Consider the following 13,361-nt stretch of genomic DNA (forward strand, 5'->3'; position numbering starts at 1 on the left):
TGTGTCTTCCCATTCATAAACAGAAATGTTACATGTGGATGGGCAGGCTGTTCATGAATGTTGGGGCTCGTAAATCTGGCTCAGAATTAATGAGAGTCAGTTTGGTGTAGTCGCTAAAGGCAACGGGCTAGAAACCGGGCGACCGGGAGTTCTAGTCCCACCTTAGGCACAAAGGCAGCTGGGTGACCCTGGGCCAGTCCCTCTCTCTCAGCCCTGGGAAGAAGAAGGCCAGGGCCAACCCCTTCTGAAAACGTGGCCAAGAAAAGTACATGGACTTGTCCATGTAGATGATGATGATGATGATGATGATGATGATGATGATGATGATAGCTACTTGAAAACTGGCAGTGCCTTTACTCTGGGAGGCCACTTGTGAAGGGAATTAAACTCCCACTTTTCTGTGATGGCACATAGAGCATGTCATGCTTAACAGTGAGTTGTGTTACATTCCAGCAGGGTTAATATATAGCCTGGAACCTGTTTCACTGAAATGGAATTTTTTTAACTGACTGACCGGTTCTCTAGTATAGCCCATCTCAAACCTTTGGAAATTAATGTGTCTGCCATAAATTAGTCCATGACGAAGCAGCTTTGGGCTGTCCTCCAGGAAATACACAGGGTGCCTCCTGTGTGTTTGTTGTATAACCTATCTAATAGAATATGTATGAAAAGCATGAGGCAGGATGCTTGCTTGTATAAGACAGACTGGGCGACTTGTTAAGTTATTTGGCCTTTTTGCAAAGTAACTATTTTTTTCTTTCTTTTTTCTTTCAAGATCCTCATATTAAAGTCTCTGGAAAAAAGGAGAATGTTAAAGAAGCTAAAGAAAAGATCATGTCTGTCTTGGACACAAAAGTAAGTTGAAAATGTAACTACTCATCTTTGGGCTAGAATTCCAGGTTTTAGGGTTTGTTTGTTTTTTAATTTTGAAAGCCTTTTTAGCAGTAGGACCTCCCTAAGTTGAATTTGAGTGTTCACAAGAATCAGAGAAGTTAAGATATTCTGTCACGTGTCTCTCAAAGGCATTCTCACCAGAGATGATGAACTATCTGTTATGGATTTTTAATAGTCAGTTCCCCAAGATTTCAAAAACAATCAGTCTACAACCATCAACAATTCTGTGTGTAATCACGGCTTATATAAATGTCAAATCTAGCCAGTTCTGCCATGCTGATGCATTTCAAGCAGCATCCAGCCAAAGGGACTTCAATGTAAGGACTTTGTTGCCACAGTTATTCACGGTGTGGCTTCTAGTAGCTGGCCACCAGGCATGGTCAAGCATCCTGACTTGCCCATAACAAGCAAAATATGTAGCTAAAATAAAGAAGATGCACCTTAGGTCAAACTTTTTGCCAACCCAAATTATGTATCTAGACCTTGAACAAATGTAGGAATGTTGCCTATCTTTGGGAAAGGGATGTTTTCACGGGTTGGTCCTTTGCCTCTTGATTCTGATTCCAGAAGTAATGGGGTAGTAAGTCCTCAGCTAATTACTCATCTGACATCAGGATTCCCAAATTGGCACACGGTTCACGTCCTTGTGAATAGTTGTTAAAACTGCTCTCACCCGCTCACCTTCCCATCTCAGACTCTGTAAAAGCAGGGCCAGAAAAAACTAATTGCAGTGTTAAAATACAGCGGCCCCAAGTCTTGCTGAGTTTCTGTGCAAGATCAATTTTGTAAACCAGCCTATAAATTGTTGCAGTTGGAAAGTGACAAAGTCTTTGTGCCAGCCCCTGATGAGTAAAGATTGGACCACTAAAACTTTTAAAAACGTTTTTTTCAGGGTTGAGAATGACTTTCTTAACTCTTTTGCTTGATTTCTACGCTGGATGTGTGTAGAAGTTTCATGGGGGTGAAACTAGAAATGATTCTGATGCTAACCAACCATTTGGTGACTGGATGCCTCAGAAACAAAGCTGTTTGCAAAGGTGTTTGCTATGCTCCGTGCTCAAGTCCACGTGTGATACGCTGGGCTGCACAGTCATGGATTTGCTTGGACAAAAATATATGTATGCAGTTTGAAACTACCCGGAAGCACATCCGTTTTTAAGGACAGCTTTTTTTTTTAATGACTATCAGTTTTGAACTACATATGGCCATAACTCTTTAAAAATGCACACTATCTATGGATTTTTGTTTTGTTTGCACCTTGGAGATAGAGAGCGTGGTCAGAGATAAGAATGTTCCCTTTGGTTGGTAAAAAATATTTCCATTCTTAATTTTTTTTAAAAAATCCTCCCACTTGCTAACTGCAACTCAGGAAAGGTTATTTGAAATGGACCGAATGAAATCTCACCAGAAAAATGGGTTTAGATTGGATACCAGAGCTTGAATACCAACTGTTTCGTAAAGTGTGGGACAAGGCAGCTTGAAATGTATTCTGTCCTGGGAGAGTGCAGTAAAGAATATTCGGACCTTATTTCAGAGTAATCGGGTCACCCTGAAGATGGACGTGTCTCATACAGAGCATTCTCATGTGATCGGCAAAGGAGGAAATAATATTAAAAAGGTGATGGAAGAAACAGGCTGCCACATCCATTTTCCAGATTCTAATAGAAACAACCAAGCGGAAAAAAGCAATCAAGTGGGTATTGTTTGAGATTATGTTGAACCCTAGGACCACACACCAAATCTGAGGAAGTCAGAGTTGTCTCCTAGGACTCTGCAAAGCTTTCATGGAAAATCATTTAACCCAGTTCTCTTAGATGTATCACATTCACATTGGGGGTGTGTGTGTGTGTGTGTGAGTGAGATTGTGTTTGGAGGAGGAGGAAGAGGTGGCATATTGCATGTCTAAAATTGCATGCTTTTGCTAAGAAAAGTCCTCTGTTCCAGGAAAAGGGTTCCTTGGAGTGTCTTTAATTGAAATCAAGCCTTAAGCAGTAAATGCTTACTCTGGGTGTATTGTCATCATCTTTGTGCACTGAAATATTTTGTCAGTTTTGCACAATGCATACTGTTTCAGCAGGACCCAACAACGTATTTTTAAAGCATTGCATAGAATGTTCCTGAAACCAAACTGTGTTTCAGTGTGTGGTTTTGACAAATCACTGACCTTATTTTATCTTTCCTTTGATTCCCCTTGTTGTTCTGTGCATGGTAGCCCTGAGTGCACCAGCAGTGCTGTGCCCATTAACACGTCCAATAAATGTGGTAGGCTTTAGGTGCCCAGTTTTTCTCTCTCTATCTGACGAACGCTTCTTCCGTACTAAGTCCTAAAACGGCTATACTGTGTTTCCTGCAGACTTGTTAAGAGCACGCCCTTATAATCTCAAAACTTGTTCTTAATGCCCTTAACGCTGTGAAGGCTAGGGCAAATGTGAAGTGCTTGTGGCAACAACTTCTCAGGTTTTGTAGACAACCAAAAAAGGCCCAAATATCCAGACAGTTTTTGCTTCTGTGCCACACTGGGACGTAATAGGCTTTAAGACTTTTGTGAGTGTGTCTGCCATCTTCCCTCTCTTTTACCACCTCTCCCCACGGATGACCCTGGTGTGCCAACAGGTCTTTGAGAGTAAGACACTAGAATTCCAGGAGGGATCTGCAGAGCACTGATGTTTAGTCAAGGATTCACTGTTCTTGCTGCCCCTGCTAGTATTAGAATTTAACTTTTGGTCTTTAAATTTTCACAGGTGTCTATCGCAGGGCAACCAGCCGGAGTAGAGTCTGCCAGAGTTAGAATACGGGTAATTATGAGATGCTGTCATGGCATCCTTTTTAAGAAAGGAAAAGTGGGAATTAACTTTGTTTGTTTTCCTTCCAGGAGTGTTGTTTATGTGTACTTCAAAGTTTGCAGCTCAAGGAATTTAGCATACCTGGGGCTACAACCTTTTTCAGTGTCTTCCTGACTGCCTAGTTCAATACCAGTGGAATTAAAGCTCAGCTGCAGGTCAAGTGAAGTAGAATGTAAAGGATGTTTGCGCCTTCTGCAGTCAAGAGAGGTGATGCCATAAGCCACAGCATAGAAGGACAAAGCTTCTCTGTAGCTTTCCTGTCACTGTGCACCCTGTCCAAGGGTCTGGAAGGGTCTCAGTAATATTAATGCCAACTCAGTAGGAATATGAGGGGAATCCTAGTCTTGTCTCCGTAGAAGTCTCCATAACAGTTTAGGACTGCCCTGTGCTTTCTTCCATGGAGATCTTCCTCCCATGGAGGCTCCCCTGATTTTACCATTATATGTAGATCCAGGGAAGAGGGCTATTTGGTGGTAGCCCCATTCTCTGAAATGCTCTCCCCTTCTAAGCAAAGAACGATCACCCTGTAGTTTGTGTCTCATGTGAACCCCCCACCCCCACCCCACTAATCTTGGGACTGGAAAGGCCTGTGAGAGTTAGTTCTCAAGCAGACAGGGAAGAGCAGCCTGGTAGTAATTACAAAATCCAAGGACAGATGGAGGCAAGCCAAGTGGGGACCAGGTAGCCCATTAAGTAGCATAGGAAATTCAACCGAGATGCTTTAGGTTGGAAAAAGCAGGCTTTACTTCTTGTACACTATTAAAAATGGGGAATTCTACCAGCTTGCAAATATTTTCATTCTTGCTTCCTCTGAACTGGAACCACTGAATCACTTGCTGAAAATCGTTGGTTTTGGCTTCCTGCTTTCATCAGTCAATCTTACTTTCTGTAGTTCTTGGATTTCTTATGAGCTTCCTTCCATGCATCGTTGCTGCCCGTGTGTGAAGCTGGAGACTGCCAAACACATTAAGGCTATTCCTATTCTTGTCCTTTGATGTTCTGCTGAGTTTTTCTCCTCCTTTTTAATTGTATTTAAATGTCCTTTTAATGATGTAGACCACTGGGGATGCATTGCATGAAGTACAAAATTGAAATAGTTCCTGGTCCTTCTTCTCTGCTCCACTCTGAAATTCCATCAGTGCCAATTAGGAGCAGAATCCTTGCCTCAGAATTGACAACAAAGACCACCTTGTTTTTAATAACAAGGGGCTGTTCAGTGTGATGGCTGTGCAGAGGAGAGGTATCTCCTGAAGCCCTCTCAGCTTGACATTCAAAATGCAGCATATTAACAGACCTGATATGATTGTATTTACACTGACTATTTGCTGTGGATTTGTCCTCATCCCCCTTCTAGGAGCTGCTCCCTTTGGTGTTAATGTTTGAATTACCTATAGCTGGAATCCTTCAACCAATCCCTGATCCAAGTTCTCCCACGATTCAGCATATATCGCAGACATACAATATTTCAGTTTCCTTCAAACAGCGTTCTCGGACGTATGGTGCGACGGTCATCATCAGAGGATCCCAGAATAATGCTAGTGCCGTGAAGGTAAATTATTGGTCTGGGCACGACATTGATGAGGTTGTCTTTCCTGAGGGTAGGGTCAGTAAATGGGGCTTGCAGATGCTTCAGGCTTCTTATGGGCAAGAGGGGAGGAGAATGCTCCTCCAGAGCTGCTTCTCGAGAACTTATTCGTGCATAATATAAATAGCAATTGGAGATACTCTCTAGTATAAGTAGAAATCAGAGTTGCCTAGACCACATGCCTATGTTTAGATTTCAAGATGGGCCTGCTTACAGCTCAATGGGCAATACCATATACGTTTGGGCAAGAAAGTTGTTGCCATCTGTTTTACCTTGAGCAAGGTTCTGTTTGCTGCCATGCATCGATCAGAAGATGCTTAGAGAACATGAACATAATGTCCACCATGCCTAGGCCTGTTAAATTGTGATCTTGCCTTCTGATCTTTCTAGCTTAGCATTGCAGCATTTGGCTAAGCCTCTCTGAGTTATTGGTCTATGGACAGTGTGTGCCAAGATGCACATCAGTAGGAGACAAATACCTGGGATCAACGTCAGGCTGTATAGTTTTATCGTTAGAACACGAGCTGTACCCTGCTGCATTGGACCCCCAGCTCATCTAGTCCAGCAGTCTGCTCTCACAGTGGCCAACTCACTGCACAAGGAAGCCAATGAGTCTCCCAGCCAGTGGCCTTCAGAAGAAGTCCCGCTAAGAGTCACTGATCTCCATGATTTTCATGAATAGGTCCGGCCCCTTTTTCAGGCCAGCCAAGCTGGTAGCCAGCAACACATCTCATGATAATGAATTCCAAAGTTTAATTATGCATTGTATAGAAAGAAATGTCCTTTTGTCTTGATTCTTCCAGGATTCAATTTCATGGGGTGACCTCTGGTTCTAGTATTTTGGAAAGAGAAAAACAGCTTCCCATTGTCCACTTTATCCATATCAGGCATAATTTTGTACACCCCAGTCGTGCAATCCTGTAAAATATAGTTACGTATTTTCCCAGCACAGAATAGTGTGGAGCACTAAAAAGAGAGAACTTTTGGATAACACGTTGCACAGCTTGGTTTTAATTACTTCTGTATGATTATCCATAAGGCTTCATGCGAATGTATCTTGCGCCTATTAGCGCTATCTGTCCCATGATAAACAGCTTTCAGGCTGAATTTGTGGCAAGCAAATCCTCTTTCCTCTGTCACGAGAAATGCCAAATGGCTCTCGTTCGTACAGAGACAGCCTCTCCCTGTGAACTGTGTAGTCATCCTATATTCTTCCTACAAGCATACTAGGGTGATCACCAGAGTTTACGCTTGCTGGATAATCTCCTAGAAATTGAATATTCAGCCTACTGGAAGGGGCGTAGCATTCTGTTTCAAACAATCTTAAGCGTGGGACTTTGCAAAATGGGGCATTTCAAAGTTGCGCCTTCAGAACAAGATGCTTTCCACTCCTTCGAATGGCCAGGATCTAAAGCAAGGAAGTGAATGTAAGTTTGTTTCACTCTCTTTTCCTGAACAGGAAGGAACAGCTCTGCTTTTGGAACATCTGGCTGGGAGCCTGGCTTCTGCGATCCCTGTCAGCACCCAGCTAGACATAGCAGCTCAACATCATCTCTTCATGATGGGCCGAAATGGCAGCAACATCAAGCACATCATGCAGAGAACTGGTGCTCAGATCCATTTCCCCGATCCTAGTAACCCCCAGAAGAAATCCACAGTCTACCTCCAAGGCACTATCGAATCAGTCTGTCTTGCCAGACAGTATCTCATGGTAAATACTCTGAAGGACGGGGCTGTGGGTGTGGCAGCAGGTACAGTAGGGACTTCTGTCATTCCTGGGTCATCAGCTCCTAGTTCCCACTGAGAATGTACGTTTAGGTCTCAGGTCACTTCCGGAGGACTACCAGTAACTAGGCACTCCTCTCCTATGGAAGAGAATCACCCAGAAAGTAAGGCTTGGCTGAAATTCTTCTACCCACACCACGAAGGATACTTTTCCCCTTGGTGAATTGAGTAGGAATCAGGCTCAGGAGTTCAAACCCAGGTTAGCAACCTCAATTTGTACTAGCTCTCAGTGGGTATATCTGTAGTATGTCTACATTTTCAGATAGCGTGATGCTCTTAAAACTTAATGACCATGGTTTAAGAAAACTTGATCACTTAGGAATCCCATTTAATTTAATGGCTTCTATCTTTCCCTCTGAAATCAAGGGGATTTAACCTGCTTCTCTTGGCTGGTTCATAACTCTGGTGAAAAGAAGCAAATAGTTCACTTATCCATCTCAGAAATGGTTATTTAGTTATCTGGTGTAATTTGAAAATACCTTGACACAGAAGTGGAGTCTGATGGTATCCAGTCCAAAGTTTCCTCTAGTTTTAAGTTCTCCTGTGTGTTTTTGGAATTTGAGACTTGAAAGTGCAAAGAAGTTGCTAAATGTGGAAATCCCATAACCCAAAAATAGTAACCATGAGAGTGCTAGAAAGCATCGTATACACTTGTGGGATGTCCATGCCTTTGAGAGTCATTAACAGAGCCATTCTTTCTTTCAATGCAGCGAGGGAGTACACATTTTATGGGATGGTAAGACCTGGTTCCCTTATCTATTCTGTAGTATTTTAATATTCAGATCTAGCACAATATTCCATGGGGTCATGGGTTAGGTATTAATAAAAAACAAGGACTTTAAGTAATGTTCCTAGAGGAAGGTAACAAAGGCATTGATTTATTTCTGTACAGATATATTAAAAATAAATTGAAACAAAATCAAAGTTATTTTTGTGCTAAGATGAAGGAGTAGGGCATGGTAACTTTAAATATTCAGAAAACAATAATGAGGCGTTCATGTGAAAGAATGATTTCAGAATGCTAAGGTTTTTGAGTCAGAAATGTCTCATGACTATTTTTCTTGTCCCTTCTTGGAATTTGTCACTCTCCTAAGTGATAAACATGGGTTTCAGGCACCGGTTTCTCACTGTAACTTTATATATATTAAAACATATATTAAAACAATGGCTTCACCTGCCTCCCTGCTGGACTAGACTCCCTTCTCTAGAATGGGGTCTGTGAGCCACAGTGAATAAGGCTGGGTCATAGGTAGCCCTTCCCACCCCCATTCAGGCCATTGGATGAAACCCTGAAAATGGCCAGTGAAAAACCAGCATTTTCACTGTAGAAAATGAAATGGCATGAAAGCCATTCTGTACTGTCAAAGTCAGATGAGATAGAGCCCTTCCAATATTTTACTAAGAAATTTCCAACAACAGCCTGATTTACCTGTCCAGGCACTGATTCTTTTATTCTACGACCTCATCTGACTGGTAACGAAAAGGGGTAGTAAGGTTGGAGAACAGTTAGTTTTGATTGCTCTCCCCAAGTGGCATTTCTCATTACTTTCAAACAGAGCAGATTTCCTTAAGTTCCCAACTCCATCCCTACCCCCACCCTCACACACCTGCAGTGGGGTTGAGTTACAGCTTACAAAGTGTTCAAAATCCAGTTGGATTAATGCAGATGTAAAAACCATGCATCAATGGAAGAGTTCATTTTGCCATATTTAGTGGGAAGGCTTTCTTCAGTTATAGGCACAGGAAATGCTAACCATGATTTCACCATTTATAAAAATAGACTACATTGCAGTTTAAGATTGCATCATTCAATTTTTATTGGAAATCTGCTTCTGGGGTACCATGTCTGGTTCTGGTTGCCATACATTAAGGGCATACCCAAACTGGACTGTACCCAGAGGAGGTACCTTGGAGTGTGAAAAATCTGAAGAAGAAAGTGAGCATCAACAGGAAGAGTTGGATGTGTTTAACCTGAGAAAAGGGAGGCAGAACAACAATCTTAAAATATTTTAACAATTCTCAGTTGAAGTAGACCTGTGCTTGGGTGGTCTAGAAGGTAGAACTGGAATGAAAAGTTAGAAATTGCAAATTTATGGAAAATATGGTTTTTATTATTGAAAGATGAAAATTTTTCATCTTGCCATCTGCAGTGGGCCGGATTCGCTACATAATTCTGTTTTTATGCTTTGCATGCATTAGTTACGTTTCCAGTGCTGAATTGTCTTGTCTTCCTGGCTTTCATACCTTCATTATTGGCTTTTTCCACCTCTTGAGATTTGACTGGATAATCTACTGCATGATCACTTAGCTGGTGGTGATAATATGTCTGTATGCAAATAATTACCTCGTGTGTGTGTGTACATACATACATGCCTATTGCTGAAGGGATCAGAAGATTTATTCCCAGTAGACCTGCAATGACTCTTTTGGTTTCAAGGGGCTCTTTGAGACGTTCAGTTAACTCTCCCTTCCAATACAATTAGGGATCATCTAGATAAAAGTGGAAACTATTAGGGCTTCTAAGTTCTTGGTTATACAGCAGATCCTCTCCAGACTTACCAGTTGTTGTGCGTCTGCCCGTGTTTGTGAAGTGCTGAGAATTGAAATGGTGAAACATCCTGAGTAATGTAGATATATTAGTGTGTCTATCAGTATGGATATGTCAAGCAACTGACCTTTCTAGAATCTGGAAACCTCTAGAAATGCCATGTGAGAAAATGCAGGAGAGAGAAGGTGTTCATGTGTTGAGCAGAAGATGTTGTTCAACTGTGCTTTGCACAAAACATGAAGTGCTTCCTGGACCTGATACTGGATTTTGCATTTGATCTTCCAGGGCTGCCTTCCTCTTGTGCTGATGTTTGATATGAAGGAAGAAATTGACGTAGAACCACACTTTATCACTCAGCTGATGGAGCAGCTAGATGTCTTCATCAGTATTAAGCCAAAGCCGAAGCAGACGAGCAAGGTTGGTAGAACAGGCTCTAGTTTTTCTGGGCAAGCAACTCTTTAACTTATCCTGCTTAAAAATTAAGCAAGACTCTTTTTATCATTGTAATAAGGGACTTATTATAATGAGACTTTTGTTTTAACTGAGGTGCTATGAATCCAGTGTGTATTTTTATAAAGATTTGTAAAACCATTTAGAGCTAAGAAAACCAATCGTTTGGGAGCATGATGGAATTCCACTCTCCAGTCCAAAACCACTTTCCATTGCAGCTGCTAGTTGACCATCTCTCTCTCCTTCCCCACTTCCTGATTGGCTCGGCCCATTCTCGTCTAATCCTCGAGGAAGAATTAGGGCTTAGACATTAGCAGTGCTGCATAATTAAGGAACAAGGAAAAGACAGTGCAGTCACCTGTCTGCTCCCAGGACAGACTTGCTGTACTAAACAGGCCATGTCCAGCCTTTGAGACTCATACAAATAATAAAAAAATAAAATAAAATGACACACGAAAACAAGGAACCAAAGGCGGAGGGGATGTGAATATTTTTGAAGTTTTTATATTTAGGCTCTAATCTGAGTTTGCAGCCAAGGCCAATTTCCACCATGTCCCTCCTCCTCCTCTCCTGAGTCACCGTGGCTTTATTTCAGGATTTTTGTGAATTAGCAATTAATAGCCACCGTAATACGCTTTCCTCTTCAGTCTGGGGTAGCTTAAGCGATATAATCAGTACCATACACTTTGGTAATTAAAAAAAATAATACCAAATGAATCTTAAAGTTTATCTGTGCAGGATCCTTTTATTGGGGGCGGGGAGGGGAATAGTGATGCATTTTGAAGGTCCCATCTACCTTCTCCACGATGGAAGAAGATGCCAACATCAAACTGTTCCCTTTCCAAGAAAGAGAAGGACTCTTTATGTAGAAGTAGCAACAGGCAAGCAAAAGTGATTTATGCCTCACTATTTTAAGTTGCAATAATTGTATATATCTATCACTGGAAAATATTTGTTCTCTTTGTAGGAATGAAATGAGCATTTCCCATACAGAACATAACATTTGTCTTTCTAGGCCTCACTCCAGTGGTGCCTTGGGCAGAAACATCTCAAATCAACTATTTAAAACTGAATTGCTGTGGTTATTAGGATTCTATTAATTTATACGGGCTTTGATTCTTCATCAGTTTTGCTACCTCTATAGAGATCTGTGAAATAATGGAAGGGAAAGAAAGTACGTCTTTCGTTATTTAGTTGATTCGTTCATTCATCATGTGCCATCAAGTTGACGTCAAATCATAGTGACCACATAGATAGACCTTCTCCAGGATAATTTGCTGGCCAATCTGGCCCTTCAAGTCTCCCAGCAGTGTGCTGTAGCTGAGTCGTCTTCTTCTCTTTCCTTCTAAATTTCCCAGCATTGTAGATTTCTCAAGATTGTTCTTTATATAATGTGTCCAAAATTTGATAATCTGAGCCTGGTAATTTTTGACTTGAGTAAGAACTCTGGATTGATTTGTTTGATGATCCATTTGTTTGTTTTCTTGGCTATTCAAGAATTCTCAAGAGTCTTCTCCAACACCAAAGTTCAGAAGCATCAGTCCTCTTCCTATCCTGCTTCTTCAAAGACCAACTTCCATTTCCACAGAGTGTCACAGGGAATACCATTTATTCTGATCTTTGTGGGTATAGACACATCACGGCATCTGAATATCATTTCCAAGACCTTCATGGCTGCTCTACCAAGTGCTGTACTTTACTACTTGTCCCTTTATTTTATTTATTTTTATTTATTTAGCACATCTTTCCACCACCCATCTCAGACATGACTCTGGGCGGCTTTACTTTTACTGTTGATGGTTGATCCTGAAAGTCAGAAGCTATCCACCACTTAGTTCGATATCTTCATCATCAATTCTAAGGCTTGTATCTGTTGTCATTAGTTTAGTCTTCCTTAAATTTAATTTTAATCCCATTTTTTTTTCACAATGCTCCTTGACTTTTATTACTAGAGCTTGGAGATCCGTTCCATTTTTGACTGTCAGAGTAGTGTCATCAGCCAGTTGTTGATGTTTCTTCCTCCTACCTTAAAACCACACTCATCTCCCAACCCAGCCCCCCTCAATATTTGTTTAGTATTTAGGTTGAATAAGAAAGGGAAGAGTGTACAGCCTTGTCTCACTCCTTTTCCAGTCTGGAGCCAATTCGTTTCACCGTGTTCCATCCAGATTGTGGCTTGCTGTTATGTGTGTAGGTTTTGTATGAAGATAATGAGATATTCATTAAAAAATGATTCCCATTTTTTTAAGGGCATTCAAGCGTTTAACATGGTTGACACTTATCGAAGACTTTTCTATAGTTAATGAAGCACATATTGACTTCTTTGGGGTATTCTTTGGTTTTCTTAATAGGTCAGCACACATCAGCAATAATATGTCTTGTTCCTTGGCCTTTTCAAAAACCAGCTTGAACATCTAGGCTGTAATTTGTGTTGGATGATCCTAAACATGATTTCACTATCACATGAAGTTAAAGATATTGTGTGAGAGTTTGCATACTGTTAAGTCTCCTTTCTTTGGTACTGGCATGTATGTTATTTAATAGGAACAAGCATATCTAGTCACCACAGTATAATATCCATTCTGTCGTTGAGGGCTTTATTTTTAAAGATAGTTATTAATTAGTAAATGGTGTCTTTGAAATGACTTCATCAGATTATATTTTTAATATCAAATTAATCCCTGTAAAAGTACGAGAAAGTTTGTCTTCGTTGTTGGTCTTATGCCTCCAAGAAAAACAAGGATGTAGCCAGCGTTTCATTATTATGTAATTTTAAGGCTAAGAGAAACACAGGCAAGGAAGAAAATCTGGCCAGATGTTTTTCAAAATTCCTTACGGCGCTCATCTTTTTAGGCTGACTGCACACAACAAGGAAAAGCTTCTCTGACAACTTGACCACAGCCCAAGATGCAGATTCAAATAATGGAACCGTTGTTTTGCCACCAAGATGAATTAAACCAATTTCTCATTGTGTGTCAAAACATGCTTTTTCATTGACACAATTATTGTGGTGACTTGTTTGTGAAAGAGAGTTAGCATAAAGTTGAATGGAGGGGAGGGAGGAGTCTCAAGGCTCTGGAAAATGGGAAATCTTGTTTCTCTTGCCCTCTGTATTGAGAAAAAAGTTTATGCTCTGATATTTTTATTTGACTTGGAAAATGCTGGCGTGAGCTACTGATAAAATAAATTTGCAAAGTCTCCATAATTTCCTACAAAGTTCTAAACAAGGGCAGGGATCTGTGTTTGTGGGTTTGCT

At 41.0% G+C, this 13,361-nt stretch overlaps 1 protein-coding gene across 1 annotated transcript in view; it reads left to right on the forward strand.

The window, feature by feature from the left end:
- BICC1 (BicC family RNA binding protein 1) overlaps window positions 1–13,361 on the forward strand; it is a 102,609-nt gene that overhangs the window by 69,587 nt on the left and 19,661 nt on the right. Inside the window, exons 4-9 of the mRNA XM_063307748.1 lie at window positions 776–855; window positions 2,429–2,587; window positions 3,636–3,689; window positions 5,092–5,286; window positions 6,782–7,033; window positions 9,941–10,072. Of these exons, the coding sequence (XP_063163818.1) occupies window positions 776–855; window positions 2,429–2,587; window positions 3,636–3,689; window positions 5,092–5,286; window positions 6,782–7,033; window positions 9,941–10,072 (872 nt within the window). The remainder of the gene's footprint in view (window positions 1–775; window positions 856–2,428; window positions 2,588–3,635; window positions 3,690–5,091; window positions 5,287–6,781; window positions 7,034–9,940; window positions 10,073–13,361) is intronic.

Source organism: Candoia aspera, chromosome 6 (assembly GCF_035149785.1).
Source record: "Candoia aspera isolate rCanAsp1 chromosome 6, rCanAsp1.hap2, whole genome shotgun sequence".
NCBI lineage: Eukaryota > Metazoa > Chordata > Lepidosauria > Squamata > Boidae > Candoia > Candoia aspera.